Source organism: Aricia agestis, chromosome 2, assembly GCF_905147365.1.
Source record: "Aricia agestis chromosome 2, ilAriAges1.1, whole genome shotgun sequence".
Lineage (NCBI taxonomy): Eukaryota > Metazoa > Arthropoda > Insecta > Lepidoptera > Lycaenidae > Aricia > Aricia agestis.
In genome coordinates this window covers 22,341,699-22,355,226 of record NC_056407.1, presented here as the reverse complement: position 1 = coordinate 22,355,226, position 13,528 = coordinate 22,341,699, and the positions used below count along the sequence as shown (strand labels likewise).

Here is a 13,528-nt window from a genome sequence, read left to right as displayed (position 1 = left end):
ATCATAAAACCAGACACGATTAAAATCTCAATATTCTGTATGACAGTATATCTGTAAATGTCAAAGCATTAGATAAAAATTGGCAAAACATAATATAAACATATTATTTATCATAATATATGTATACAAAAATTATTCATAAATAAATCAGAATTATTAGAAGAACATGAAATACATTCAATAAAAATAGGTTACGATAGTTATACGTTATACACGACATAAAAATATATAATATACCTATATAAAATAAAGTTTGAACGATATATTGAGATCGTGTATCTAGTTTTCCATTTTACATCAATGATATTAACATCTTTCTATTCACAATCGAACTTTTTACCTATACGCACGCACACTTAGCGTATAGCACGCAATTTTGCGTACATAACAGTAAACGTGCTTAATTTATGTGTACGCAAAATTGCCTTGAATTAAGTCACAGAAATTAGTTTCTTTTTAGGTTAGCGAAGTAGTTAAATATTATTTTTAATGTCATAACTCATAAGTCATAATTTGCGAAATAAACGAGACAACATTCTTAATGTAAGTACTTCGGCCATCTAAGTTTGGCCAATCAAGTTCGATTGTGAATAGATTAACAATTATTATTGTATTCGCGTTAAGAAGAGAGTGACATCACCCATGAAATGTAAATCGCACTGGCGTCACCAAAAATAAAGTAAAATCGAATGTTCTGTTGGCAGGCTTACTATTAAAGACATGGGCCGTGTAATACTCTATCTCGGTTCATTATTATGATTACAATTCCTTGTATATGTACCATCAAGTTGAAAGAAGGTGTACGTCATTTAGTCGGGTTACGTCAATTCAATATTATTCATCATCAATCGGATGGGTTTTGACAGAACGCGACCAAATTACGCAGGTCCGCCATCTGCCACTGAACCAACTTCTCTGATAGACGATAGTATTATTATAGTAATATAATTCTTGCAATTGAAGGTGAATCCACGCTCTATGCTACCTGCTTCTCCTCTCTTTGGTCTAAACTGCTAGTTCTTACTCCAACTCATCCAATTTGAAGGAGATACGCGCTCCATGGTCACTCATCTCCTCTCTTCTTACCGCGAATAAACTATAAGCCACAGACATAGATCAAGATAGATACCGCATGTCCCTCCATTTGTATGAAAACGAGCGTGCCACTTTTTTCTACCTACTGTGACGTACTGATGACAAGAAAGGCGTCCTTATCTATTCCAACGTTTCTATTCGAATTTCTACAGCTCTATACGACACAATTAGGCATTTTTCAATCCGATTGACGTCCGATTCCGATAAAGGTGGAGCGCAGACTAAAAAACAGACTTTCGAAAGACGAGCATTGCTCGTCCTTTGGGAACGCGATATGGCACGCGAAGTACATACACATGCGGTATCTATCTTGATGTATGTCTGTGCTATAAGCTATAGTATACTTAAAGCAACCTGACTAGAAGCATTCCGACGGCGGCGCCGACCGTGAGGCCGACGCTCAGCATCGTAGCGATTACCGAAGACGCCTTCTCCTTTTCGTGGACCTCCACTATCCTGAAATAATAATATTTAATATTTATTTTATTAAGAACATACAGGCATTTACAGTAGTCTGTTACATGCAAATGTATGGTTTAAATTTAATTACCTATAAGCAGTAACGGATTAAGACTACTTGATGCCCTAAGCAATCCATGCCTGTGTACCCCCCCCCCCCCCCCCCATCCGTATGTCAACTAGAATCTGTCTTTAAGCTTTTACCACCTAAAAACATGACTTATTTTTTAGGAACTTTTTTGGTGAGGTTTTTGGTGAAGTGAGAGTGGTGAGACGTGATGCCCTAAGGACGGATGTATTTTGTCCTTCTGGTGCCCCCTCAGAAGTGATGCCCTAGGCAATTGCTTAATTTGATTAAGGGTTAATCCGTCACTGCCTATAAGGTCACAGCAAACATATCAACTCGGAAAGGGATCGGCACCGTATCGCCTCGAGCCGTTCAATATTGTTTGTATGAAACTCCCTCCTGCAACGCACACTAAGCGGAACCGTAACATAATCGCCTCGTCTCGGAAGGGGACAGCGGTCAGCGAGCCGTAAGCGAGGCGTCGCCAAGCCGTAGCTGAGTTGACGTACAGGCGTTACTGATACGCTCTGGTTACGTGCATACGTTAGGTTGACGCCTGGTTGACGGCGATGCAAAAGGCGATACGGTGACGAGTCCTTTCCGAGTTGATATGTGTGCTGTGGCCTGCGACCTATAAACTCCAAATGATTAGTCAGCTAATGTTTAATAATAACTAGATGGCGCCCGCAACTCCGTTGCGCCAATATTCGTTATTTGGGACTCAAAGTATCTTCATACCTTTCAGCAAAACCGGTCCAGCGTTTTGAGCGTGAAGAAGTAATAGACAGACATACACACTTTCGTATTTATAATATTAGTATGGATATTTATCAAGATAAAATAAAATGGAGGGGAGAAGATTTTCATTTTAAGGCTATTTTGGGTATAAGTTGCTAGCTACATTTTTTGTCTACAGCCAGTACAAACTTTACGAATGTGTAAATGATTCACGAATGAGTGTAGTATTTAAACGGTGACACACATTCAACAATGCCTAATCCATATCCACACATTAGAATTTCCGTTTTCACGGTCTAGTTGTTTGATAATAATTAAAATTAACATTCTTTTTGTTTCATGTTCGTTAAGTGATAGTAGACTTGAGAATTCTTTGAAGTAAGAAATATTCCGGTCCCGAAGAACGTATGAATTTCTTTGCCTGTTACCTGTCTCTTTCACTCACTCACAGAAATATCGCTATCTCGTTCTCACAGCTTAGCGGTAGAGCGCACTAGCAAAATTATTGTGCGCAAACGAAAGAGACAAGTAGCGTCAGATCAATGTACTATCAGAGAAGTTGATTCCTAGGCAGAGGGCGGACCTAAGTAATTTAGTCGCGTTACGTCAAACCTATCCGACTGATCACAGCTAACATTGAATTGACAGAAGCCGACCAAATGACGTAGGTCCATCAACTGCCTAGAAATCAATTTCCTCATGGCACGAACTACGTAATTCGCGACAGGATATCGCGTCGCTTAGCGTCTTCTACAGACTAACAAATAGTATTTTAAAAAGATAAAACCGACTTCAAATTGTACGTAATTAAGAATTAAAATTCCCTATCTCAAAAACTACTGAACCGATTTTGATGAAACTTGCAGTATTCCCTAAGTTGAACAATACTTGGTACAACAAAAAAGAATCACTTAAATCGGACTTGTAGTTCCGGAGATATGCGTGCACAAACATAAAAACATACATACATACACTTGAAATTTGGCACAATTGTTCAGAAGCTACCATAGATTAACATATACAAAAACTAGACAGTTCTGGAAATATTACATGCATACGTGTCGAATTGATAACCTCCTTTTTTTGAAGTCGGTTAAAAAAGTGGTAAACTCTTTAGGTGTGTGTCCCTTGTAAACAGTTAACCGTAAAATTAGAAGCGCTTAAAGATTAATTTTTTTAATTATTGTATTGCACGACGTCGTAGCATTTCACATAGAAACATAGAAGTGAAATGTAATTCTTTCAGTGTAGCGTGTAAAAGATTACAGTGAACTCTATACACGGGACTCATACACACCCTAAAGAACTATCACGTTGTTTTGTGACCCCCTGTATATACGAGGTAGGTCAGATTAGTACTCACTGTGTAGAATTAATCATGACGATATTGCACAGATATCCGTTGGTGATGGCGAATACCACCATGATGGCGATATACTCGTAGTCATACGGGAAGATCACGGGCAGGTGTGATCGTGGCTGCGCGTTACACACCATCAGCATGGGTACCCCGATGACTCGGAGTATGCTCGCTGCCGCTATTATATATTGGTTCTTTGGCTGAAAATGTAAATAGTTGAATTATACCAGATGGAGATTCTCTAGATCAGGGGTCACCAATAATTACTTTCGCCCGGGGTCCGGGGCTTTCCGGTCAGTCCGGGTTCGGGGGGGTTATGAATTGAAATGACCTTCGCGGTCCACACAATTAAAAAAATATGAAACAAACGTAATTACGGAAATTACAAATGTAGGTATTTATTTACTTATCAGTGAGAAAGGTGACAATTTATGTATCTATTATAATATGTTTGAAGTGAAATGCGTGCAACCTATTGATATTAAAAAGATGTTTATGACTTATGAGAGAGTTTATTTTTAACGAAGTTCATCTTCGTAAATGCTTGGTCTGCGCACAATAGGTCGGCGGTCCGGATGCGGACCGCGGTCCGCCATTTGGTGACCCATACTCTAGATGATGATTGATAAGATCATACTAAGATGATTGGTTCTTACTATACTATGAAGATTGGTCAGTGACCAAGTGATTCGGAGGAATAGGGGAAGAGATAAGCGTAGTCACAAGAGATGGGAAACTTGTACGCAAATCTGTACGCATATTGCGTACAGCAAAAAAAATATTAAAAGAGAATAAATTATGAACCTTTTCTTTAATATTGAATACTTAAATAACAGCTTACATTACATTGCAGTGTACCTTTAAACAATACATAATTATATTGTTCAAAGTTAAACCGCAATTCAAAGTTACCCAAAATTACTAGTAATATTACTGATCAAAAATACAATAGAATCCGACTATTTTAATATTCGCCAAAATATCTTTTAGTTCTTATTCCAGACAAAGACGTGTATCTCAAATGTTAATGCACTCAGGTATCATTTAAATGTAACTTTGTTAGTCATGTTTATTATACTGGTTCTACAAGTTTGGCGTATGATCATGATATTATATTATGTAAATTATGTATCATACATCAATAAGTACCTGGAAACGACATACTTAAGGCAATTCTCTAATAAGTTGTAGATCTAATAACTGTCTTGTTTCAGCTTACTACATATTGAGTGACAGAGAAAAAACATACAAACAGATCCATTGGGAACTCGTAGGCCATAATAATTTTTACATGTAACATAGAATTTGTTAGTAAACTTTACCAAATATTTCGGCAGTCAGAAAATTCTAAACTTAACTTATTTTATTATTTACCTAATAGATAAAAACTCCACTTACCCTGAGCAAGAATCCGGAAATAAGCCTGCCCGCGTAGTCACCGCAGTTGAATATCAAGTAGTTTACTACGGGCACGAAGAATATATCTGAAATTGAAATATTATAATCTTTAGTGCCGTATGATGTTGTACAGCTGTAGTATCTGTAGAATATGCTTGAATTTTAAGGGCCAGTTTCACCACTTCCCGATAAGTGACGAATAGGCTATCAACCAATTAACTTGACAGATCAAGTATGGAGAATCTGTCAAAAAAGTTGTGAATAGCCTATTCGGCACTTTATCAGCTAGTGGTGTAACAGGCCCTAAATATTAATGATTAATGATAATATTGATGATGAGCATAAGCCCGGGCGCGCACTAGCGGCCAAGCCGCGGCAGCCATCGAAAGTATGGTGTGGCCGCTTGACAGCGTGCGGCCAGGTGCGCGTGGTCTATGGCGGTTTCATACTAAGGTATCTATCTCGATGGCCGCCCCAGCTTGGCCGCTAGTGCGCGCCCGGGCTAAGGTCTATGATTAGATGTCTAAATAACTATTGAATAATCTGTGGTTGTATAGTTCTATAATACTTTCCTAAGTTCTTTTCGGGAACTCACAATATCTTCCTATAATTCAAAAAGTTTAAGCGTAAAGAAGTAGCAAACTGACTGACATAAAGATCGACAGACACACTTTTATCTAATACGGTTATAGCACAGTTTAAAGATTAAAGCCAGTTAAGCATTGTTATTGATTAAAGAATTAATTAATTTTTTACTGTTTTGCTATTTAGGTAAAGGACAAAGTATGGTACAAAAAATGCAGGCGCAACCTACGTCATTTGGATCAATGCTCTGACTGTTTCTTAGTTTATTTGTATTTGGAACGACCTCAACAAAAGGAACAAACACGATTTAATGTGCATTCGAATCTCTTGTGAGTATTATATGACCTCAAAATGTCGGCTAATCGCTAACGACAAAAATTCAATTAAAATGCCGCTTTATGACAGACTATAGTAATATGTCATATAGTAGGATATTATTTCAATTTTTAGGACTATAGTCTGTCATAAAATGGCATTTTAATTTAATTTTTCGGAACGAAAAAAGATCAGAACGGCACCTTAAGTTTATGTCCACAGTTTGTCTATACTTTCCCATTTCTACTGGTGGCCATGCTAGCCGAGCTGGTCCAGTAAAACGCATCCTAGAACTCTCCTGCCTGATTTTAGACTTTTTAAAAGAAATATACTCACTATTCCAATCAGTGCCCGCGGTGGATGGATGCGACTCGACCAGCACCGTCACCGCCGGGTACACGGCCATAGATATCCCGAACACCGCGAATATGCTGAACGCGTACACCCAGATCTTGCGGAGAATCGTCTTGATCGAGGCATCCCTATGCCTATTCACCGCCAAACCGGAACCTCGGAAGACGTGGTGAGTGAAGAAATCTATCCGATATAGGAGCATATAGGACAGAAGGGAGGCTATGACTACAAAGTCGGCTATACAGAAGTATATGAGCGCGCTGTGTAGGGGGGAGATTTTGAAGGCGAGGGAGATGACTTGGGCGATGGCGGCTATGATGCCGCCCAGGGATTGTCCACTGATGACCGCCGTCATGTACTCCTCGGAGAACTTGCTGGCTATGCCCACTATACCGCCGATGAATATCGCACTCGCCGCTGTAACAAAATACATTGTTTTAGAATATTGTAGAGCCTAGTGCTTAGATTGATTATTCGTGATTCTAGCTTGTTGAGTGTGAGACATTTTAAGATCTTAGGGACGATTGAAGATCACTATACATATAAAACGTTCACGAGAGATTAAAGGTCTTGATTATACCATAAGACTCGTTTCATAAAACGTGATAGGTATAGATCTAGATTCTAGGCTGACTTTCTGTGTACCTACTTGAGTCACAGTAAATATACTAATTAGTTACCACGTAATCTGAGTCATATGATTTAACCAATTTTAATTATGTGTATGGTATCATGAAGGTATCATAGCTAAGTTTTAAACGTATTTTAATACGTTAGAAAAAAATAAGGACATGGTGGACTCATTTACATTGAATCGCCAAAGTTGTTTAAGGAGAGAATCAACTACCTACATCTTTCGTAAAAACTGAGTCTAGTTTAAAAAATCTGTATAGATAAATCGGGTGCAGCCATGTAAAGTCCAGAAAATTACTGGGGCTGGCATTATAGGGATAGTAATAAAGTAAGTTTGCTCCAAAAGTTTGACTCTGTTTTACAAAAACATGACACGGTCTGATGATGATAGCAACTCGCACGTGGGTAAGTAGTTTATTAGTCATCGCTTATTATCTGTCCACTGCGACCTATAACTCGTGCGAGCCAAACAAATTACGTAAATTAATAACAGAGATAGAATATCGATCTGTTTGTATGTCTTCCATGCCCTGTCTAAAGTTGCCCTAAAAGGCTAAAACTCCATTGCATTTGTTTTCACAATAATCTTTATGCTCTACAAATCATTTTCTCTACTCTACACAGAGGCGTGACGTGGGCGACCGCCCACGGCCTCGCGCCTCGCTCCCCTTGGACCACGAGGTTTTTTTAGGATTTACGATTTTGATACTCAAATATTCATAAATAAAAAGTTTATGAATATTTTATATCAAAAAATCTTTCTCTCAACAAATCCGTCCTCTTGCGTTATCCGTCAGGGCCCAGGGGGCCTCGCAAGATATATCTTGCCCTTATCTTTTGGTCTTGCCACCACTGACTCTACAGTCTACATTAAACCTTACCGTTGCGGTAAATTAAATCTTCGTTATTAATTAAGTAAATATTATAGACTTTGTTAACGGCGAATTTCATAAACGTATAAAGCCAAGTCCTCTTTATTTGTACGAAAAACGAGAAAGAATTGCGTGCTAGTACTATTGACTTCTAGGTAATAATTATTCGCGAACATTCTGTATGAATTAATGTAATTTAAACTTCGTTACAAACAACTAAGTTTCAATTTCGTGCGCAGCTTGAAACGTTTATCTAGTCTAGGTTAGACCTAGTTTATCGCTAGTTCATTTAGGTCAAGCTACTAGTTTATGTAATTTATATAAATACGGAATAGTTCCATATCATATATCTTGCAGCTGTTATCATGATTAAGACCAAAGTTGCAAAGATTGACCAGAGCAAAAATCTCCCTACTGATTAAAAGATCGGCCCTGTGTATACAGACGTACTGTAAGCAAACTTTTGTAACGTATCAGATGAAGATGAAGAATTATAATTTCAGATTTTAAAAAATATATTTCATTTTAGTCCTTGTACTGTTCAATGTTTCTCAAAAGATCATAAAATACGAAAACGAGAGAGACTAATTAATACTTAACATACAACTAACATCTCCCGCAATTAGGCCTTATAAGGTAAAAATCGTAATTTTTGTGATTTCGGTCTATACTTATACTTTTATTTCGTAAGCGGTGAGAGCGGTGGACAGTTTCGCTCCCGAATGTACAGTCAGGATGGCCGAGCGGTCTAAGGCGCTGCGTTCAGGTCGCAGTCCACTTCTGTGGGCGTGGGTTCGAATCCCACTTCTGACAGGTTATTTTTACTATAATATATCAGTTATTTATTAAGCAAGGATAATCTACACTACTATTATAAAGAGGAAAGATAGGATTGTTTGTTTGTCTTGAATAGGCTCCGAAACTACTGGACCGATTTGAAAGATTCTTTTACCATCTCATTGGAATCCTACATTAATTCTGCTGAACATAGGCTAAATTTTATTTTGGAAAAAATAGGATTCCGTAACATATTTGGGATTTTCGGACGCAAGGTGTAAAAATCAACCAGAAATGTTACTTTTTTCGCGTACGCTAACTATAAAAGATAGAACCATAAAATGTTCTAAGTAATTGTAGATCTTTTAAATATCTACAAAAAAATCCGGGACACACTATACCTATCTATGTTGAGTGAGGCACAATAACCATTTTTTTATTAAAAAATCTTGAAATGTTTTTGGACTACATTTAAATGCCTTTATTTTACTCATGGCATTAATTCTTATCAAAATAAATTATTTCATTACTAAGTACAGTTAATGTAGATAATATATTTTGGTCTTTGAATGATTAAAATTTGACGTTTGGTTTTAATGTTATGGCGAAATTAAAATATTGCGTTACGTCCGTTTCGAAGTGGGCGCTACCAATGCGGGGGTGCGCTCGCGGGAGGGGTATCACTACTATTATTATAGATATTACTAGCTGTCCCAGCAAACGTTGTTTTGCCAAATAAAAGTATTTCGCCCATATTATTATTTTATTAAAGTGACTAAATAAGTATAGCACCATGGCAACGTCCATAGCTATCCCGTCGCACAAAAAATGTTTTATTTTTTTTATGATAATAAGGGGCAAACGAGCAAACGGGTCACCTGATGGAAAGCAACTTCCGTCGCCCATGGACACTCGCAGCATCAGAAGAGCTGCAGGTGCGTTGTCGGCCTTTTAAGAGGTAATAGGGTAATAGGGGAGGGTAGGGAAGGGAAGGGAATAGGGCAGGGTAGGGAAAGGAATAGGATAGGGGATTGGGCCTCCGGTAAACTCACTCACTCGGCGAAACACAGCGCAAGCGCTGTTTCACGCCGGTTTTCTGTGAGAACGTGGTATTTCTCTGGTTGAGCCGGCCCATTCGTGCCGAAGCATGGATCTCCGACGTATAAATTGGTTGCCGTCAATCGCAAGATTTATCAAAATAATGTACCAAGTATTGTATTGTACACATTGAAAAGGTCTACAGAAAACTCCGCGATGGTATATGTATATCTCAGGATATCCCACAATAACATTTTTTTGTTGTCATTTAAGTACAATTAACTTCAAATAATGGCTAATTTTCGAAGCGATTTTAACCAATACGGTAATAATATTTATTCAATTAAATACTTTAAATACATTATTGATTATGTTCCTTTACTGCATATCATGATTTAAATTTTAAATGAATATTTTCGAAGATAGGTAAGTAGTATTACAGATTTAAATATTACGTAGCTTTTGCGGCAGTATCGACCAATGCCGGCCACGGGTAGTAATGAATATAAATTATTTAAAATCAAAACTACTGAGTTGATTTTAATCATTTTTTCAGTGACATATACTATAATATATTTTATACCCGTGCGAAGCCGGGGCAGGTCGCTATAAACAATAATCAGCTTCAATTTTTCCTACTTATATTTATTATGTCTCATGAAACAAGAAGTTTTTGTTTACAACACCATATTCCATGACTATGGGTAATTTAACACTTAAATAGTAAGAAGTTATGTGTCGCTTCGTTGTATATCATATTTTTTGAGAATTTAATAATAAGCCTAAGCTTTATTTCATTTAATATGGACATTTCTCATACATACAAATATGAAGGAGCTTCTGAATTCTTCTTCTAAATATTATGCTACAAAAATCTGAGGGCCTGTTTCACCACTTCCTGATATAAGTGCCTATCGCTATCCACCACTTAACTTGACAGATAGTATGGAGAATCTGTCAAAAATGTTGTGGATAGCCTATCCGGCACTTTATCTGGAAGTGGTGAAACAGGCCCTAAATCATTTTAAGCTTTACTCACCAGTCATGATCACAACAGTGACCATGGTTATGATGAAGAAGGTGTTCTGCCACTCATCTGTGTCAACCTGCACGAAGGCAGTTGTCACCAGGAACGCCAGCGTCACAACAATAAGTGATCCTTGGAGTCGACATTTTACGGACACCCTGAAATAATTAACACTATGAATAAAGGTACAAAGTAATAAAATTACCTTCTATGCCTTTCCCATACACCTGTATGGGAAAGGTATAGAAGGTAAATTTGTATCTTCATTGTTTAAAATTGGAAGACCCATTTTAAATATAGAATTTAAATACAAAGCCTAATCAATATTTTTTATCAAAATTTGAGGCATAAAAAGGGGCTACATTTTGAACTAAGCTGTCAAGACATCAAATATATTACAATAAATAACCTAAAACATTTGTTTAAAAAATTACAAAGTTTATTGAGTAGTTATATTTATTGAGTAGTTAAGCAATATTGGTGGTCACATCCCTCAGCCATGAGGATATGACTAAGAAGAAGAAGAGAGAATTCCACTCACCAGTGGCCGTAAAGAGAGTTAAGCACAAGGAATATTAAGTTGGGTATAGCTGTAGCCACATTGAGGTAAGATGTGAATTCCGTCTGGAACTGAGTTTTTCTCACGAAAATTGTGAGATTGTGTGGAGTTGTGTCGCGAAACTTATACATCCAGTACTGTGAACAAAAAAATATGATTTTAGTACAGTGTGATCACAGAATAGACAATTTTGGTAAATAACAATTGTTTATGATAATCTTAATAAAAATAATGAGGTTTAAAGACTGATTGTAACAAATAAAACTATTTTTCAATTTGAAGGTAAGGTTAATCAGAACACTAAATAACCCATATTCTAATTCAGTGGTTAAATATGTGACAATGAAAATTATAAGAGATTAAGATTTGTTAACATTAAGATAAAAATAATGAAATGGAGTAAGTAAACATTGATTATTGCATTTAAATGTATTTACAAAACAACTCATATAATATTTTAAGCAAACATCATTATTGATTATAATCTTATTTATCTTCCCTCATCACATTAGGGTTAAGCACCTAATTAAAAAAAAAACACTCAACATTGTTGTTGTTGAACAAGAATACTACACTTATGCTAAGTACTCACATACGGTTTTGCTCGATAGTTTTACTCCGAATGAAAGGAAATAACATATTTGACATATTTAATTCCATCAAGCCGGCTCGAAGCGAGCCTTCGAGCTGTCAGTTCTGTGGTCCACACGGTAGTTATTGCTTGATTTAGAGTAAAACTATCGAGCAAAACCGTATGTGAGTACCTAGCTTTATAAAGTACAGTCACTAGTTAGTTTTAAAAGTAGACCTTTTTTACCTAGTTTTAAAGAAACCTAATGTTTGTTGTAAACAGTTACATACATGATACAACACAAGCTTCAGCATACAAACAATATTTGTATGATTTATCTATTATTGCTTCTGATTGGATTACCGTTTTCTGGGATTTATTTTCAAATACAAAATTTGTTCTTTATAGGAATATTTTTATAGAAAGTTTTGGCACTGGCACTGCTATTGTCACTTAAATACTTTTTGTATCTAAGGTATTAGGTACTAACACTAAATGTATTTATATCCTTTAAAAAAAATTTTAGAGGTCATTACACTCATAGTAATATATTTTTATGTGAACTTCTAACGTATTATAATAGTGAATGACATCATGCAGAGAATTATTCACACCAGCTGGTCAGCATAATAATTTAAGAAATTAAGTAACTAAGTTAACAGCTGATATAAAACATTTTAAATAAAGCAAGTCAACGAAATATTAATGAAACAACATAAGTATGTAATATGTATAATTAAATTTTTGTAAATAAAATAATACTCACATCATTCGCAGTTATCATAAAATTCCAGGGCACAAGAGATGTTATTCCAAATAAGTAGAATAAAAAGTAAACCATTCGATACCTATCCCTTGGTGCCTCGGTGGAATTGAGAACCTTAGTCGAGCAAGAGTCTCCCACTAACTCCCTATCTTCAGAATAATCCACATCCTCTTCGTTTTCAATAGTTTCGATATAATCGTCATTGTTGATCGATCCAATTTCATCCGTATCCATTGTTTATTTCTTTATTTTTATAATACGAACTACAAGAGTAGTTTCTGATGTCTTTTGTAGGATCCTCACTGTGTGGACTACAACGTTTAATAGAAAATTTTGTTCATTTTGAAAAGGAAATCGAATTAAAGTAGATAAATTTCCACTTTAGGTAGGTACACAAAAAAAAACCAAGTTTCACTGATGTGCACTGTCAATACAAAAAATAATTTTGCTTTTTTGACATTTGACAAATTGACAATGTAAAGTGACGTAATCTGTAATGACATTCTTTTTTTTTTCTTATTTAGCATGATACAATGGCCGTGTTCGTCGACGTATTTTTGGACAAACCTTTTATTGCGCATGTCCAAAAGATGTCATGGCAACGCCATAACAGGTTGCTGGTCAAGTCGTAAACCATAAACCTATAATGCTAAGTCTATGTCGTAAACAACGTATTAATTGTTTATACATGATTAAAATAATAAAAACTAAACATAAAAACATAAGCCTAAATTGTCTAAAATAATTTATTTAACACTATAATATTATATAGTGTTTGATTATTTTAGAATGGAAAATATGGTTATGGATTACTTGGAAAATTTAGTGGAGGAAGTTATAGAAGTATTAATAATATTTAAATGTCAAGTCGTAAACAGTTGTCGTTGCTATGGCATGACATGATTTGGACAATG

General features: G+C 36.2%; 1 protein-coding gene and 1 non-coding gene across 2 annotated transcripts; one reads left to right on the top strand and one right to left on the bottom strand.

Annotated features, from left to right (window-relative positions):
* Positions 1 to 212: 212 nt before the first annotated feature.
* LOC121739812 (equilibrative nucleoside transporter 3) lies at positions 213 to 13,023 on the bottom strand. The gene is made up of 8 exons (XM_042132390.1): positions 12,615 to 13,023; positions 11,260 to 11,414; positions 10,731 to 10,876; positions 6,354 to 6,788; positions 5,118 to 5,203; positions 3,723 to 3,919; positions 1,430 to 1,551; positions 213 to 1,104 (listed from the first exon to the last, which is right to left on the bottom strand). The coding sequence occupies exons 1-7, from the start codon at positions 12,846 to 12,848 to the stop codon at positions 1,440 to 1,442; spliced, it is 1,365 nt and encodes a 454-aa protein (XP_041988324.1). The 5' UTR covers positions 12,849 to 13,023; the 3' UTR covers positions 213 to 1,104; positions 1,430 to 1,439.
* On the top strand, positions 8,606 to 8,689 carry Trnal-cag. Its single transcript has one exon. It is a non-coding gene; the product is annotated as a tRNA-Leu (tRNA).
* Positions 13,024 to 13,528: the final 505 nt, after the last annotated feature.

Excerpts from the sequence above, each read along its gene's own strand:
- LOC121739812 (XM_042132390.1), bottom strand. The coding sequence starts at position 12,848 with ATGGATACGGATGAAATTGGATCGATCAACAATGACGATTATATCGAA. Across the intron at positions 5,204-6,353 it reads CGCGGGCACTGATTGGAATA|ATATATTCTTCGTGCCCGTA; the intron begins GTGAGTATATTT and ends TTTCAATTTCAG. Across the intron at positions 1,552-3,722 it reads GTCATGATTAATTCTACACA|GATAGTGGAGGTCCACGAAA; the intron begins GTGAGTACTAAT and ends TTATTATTTCAG.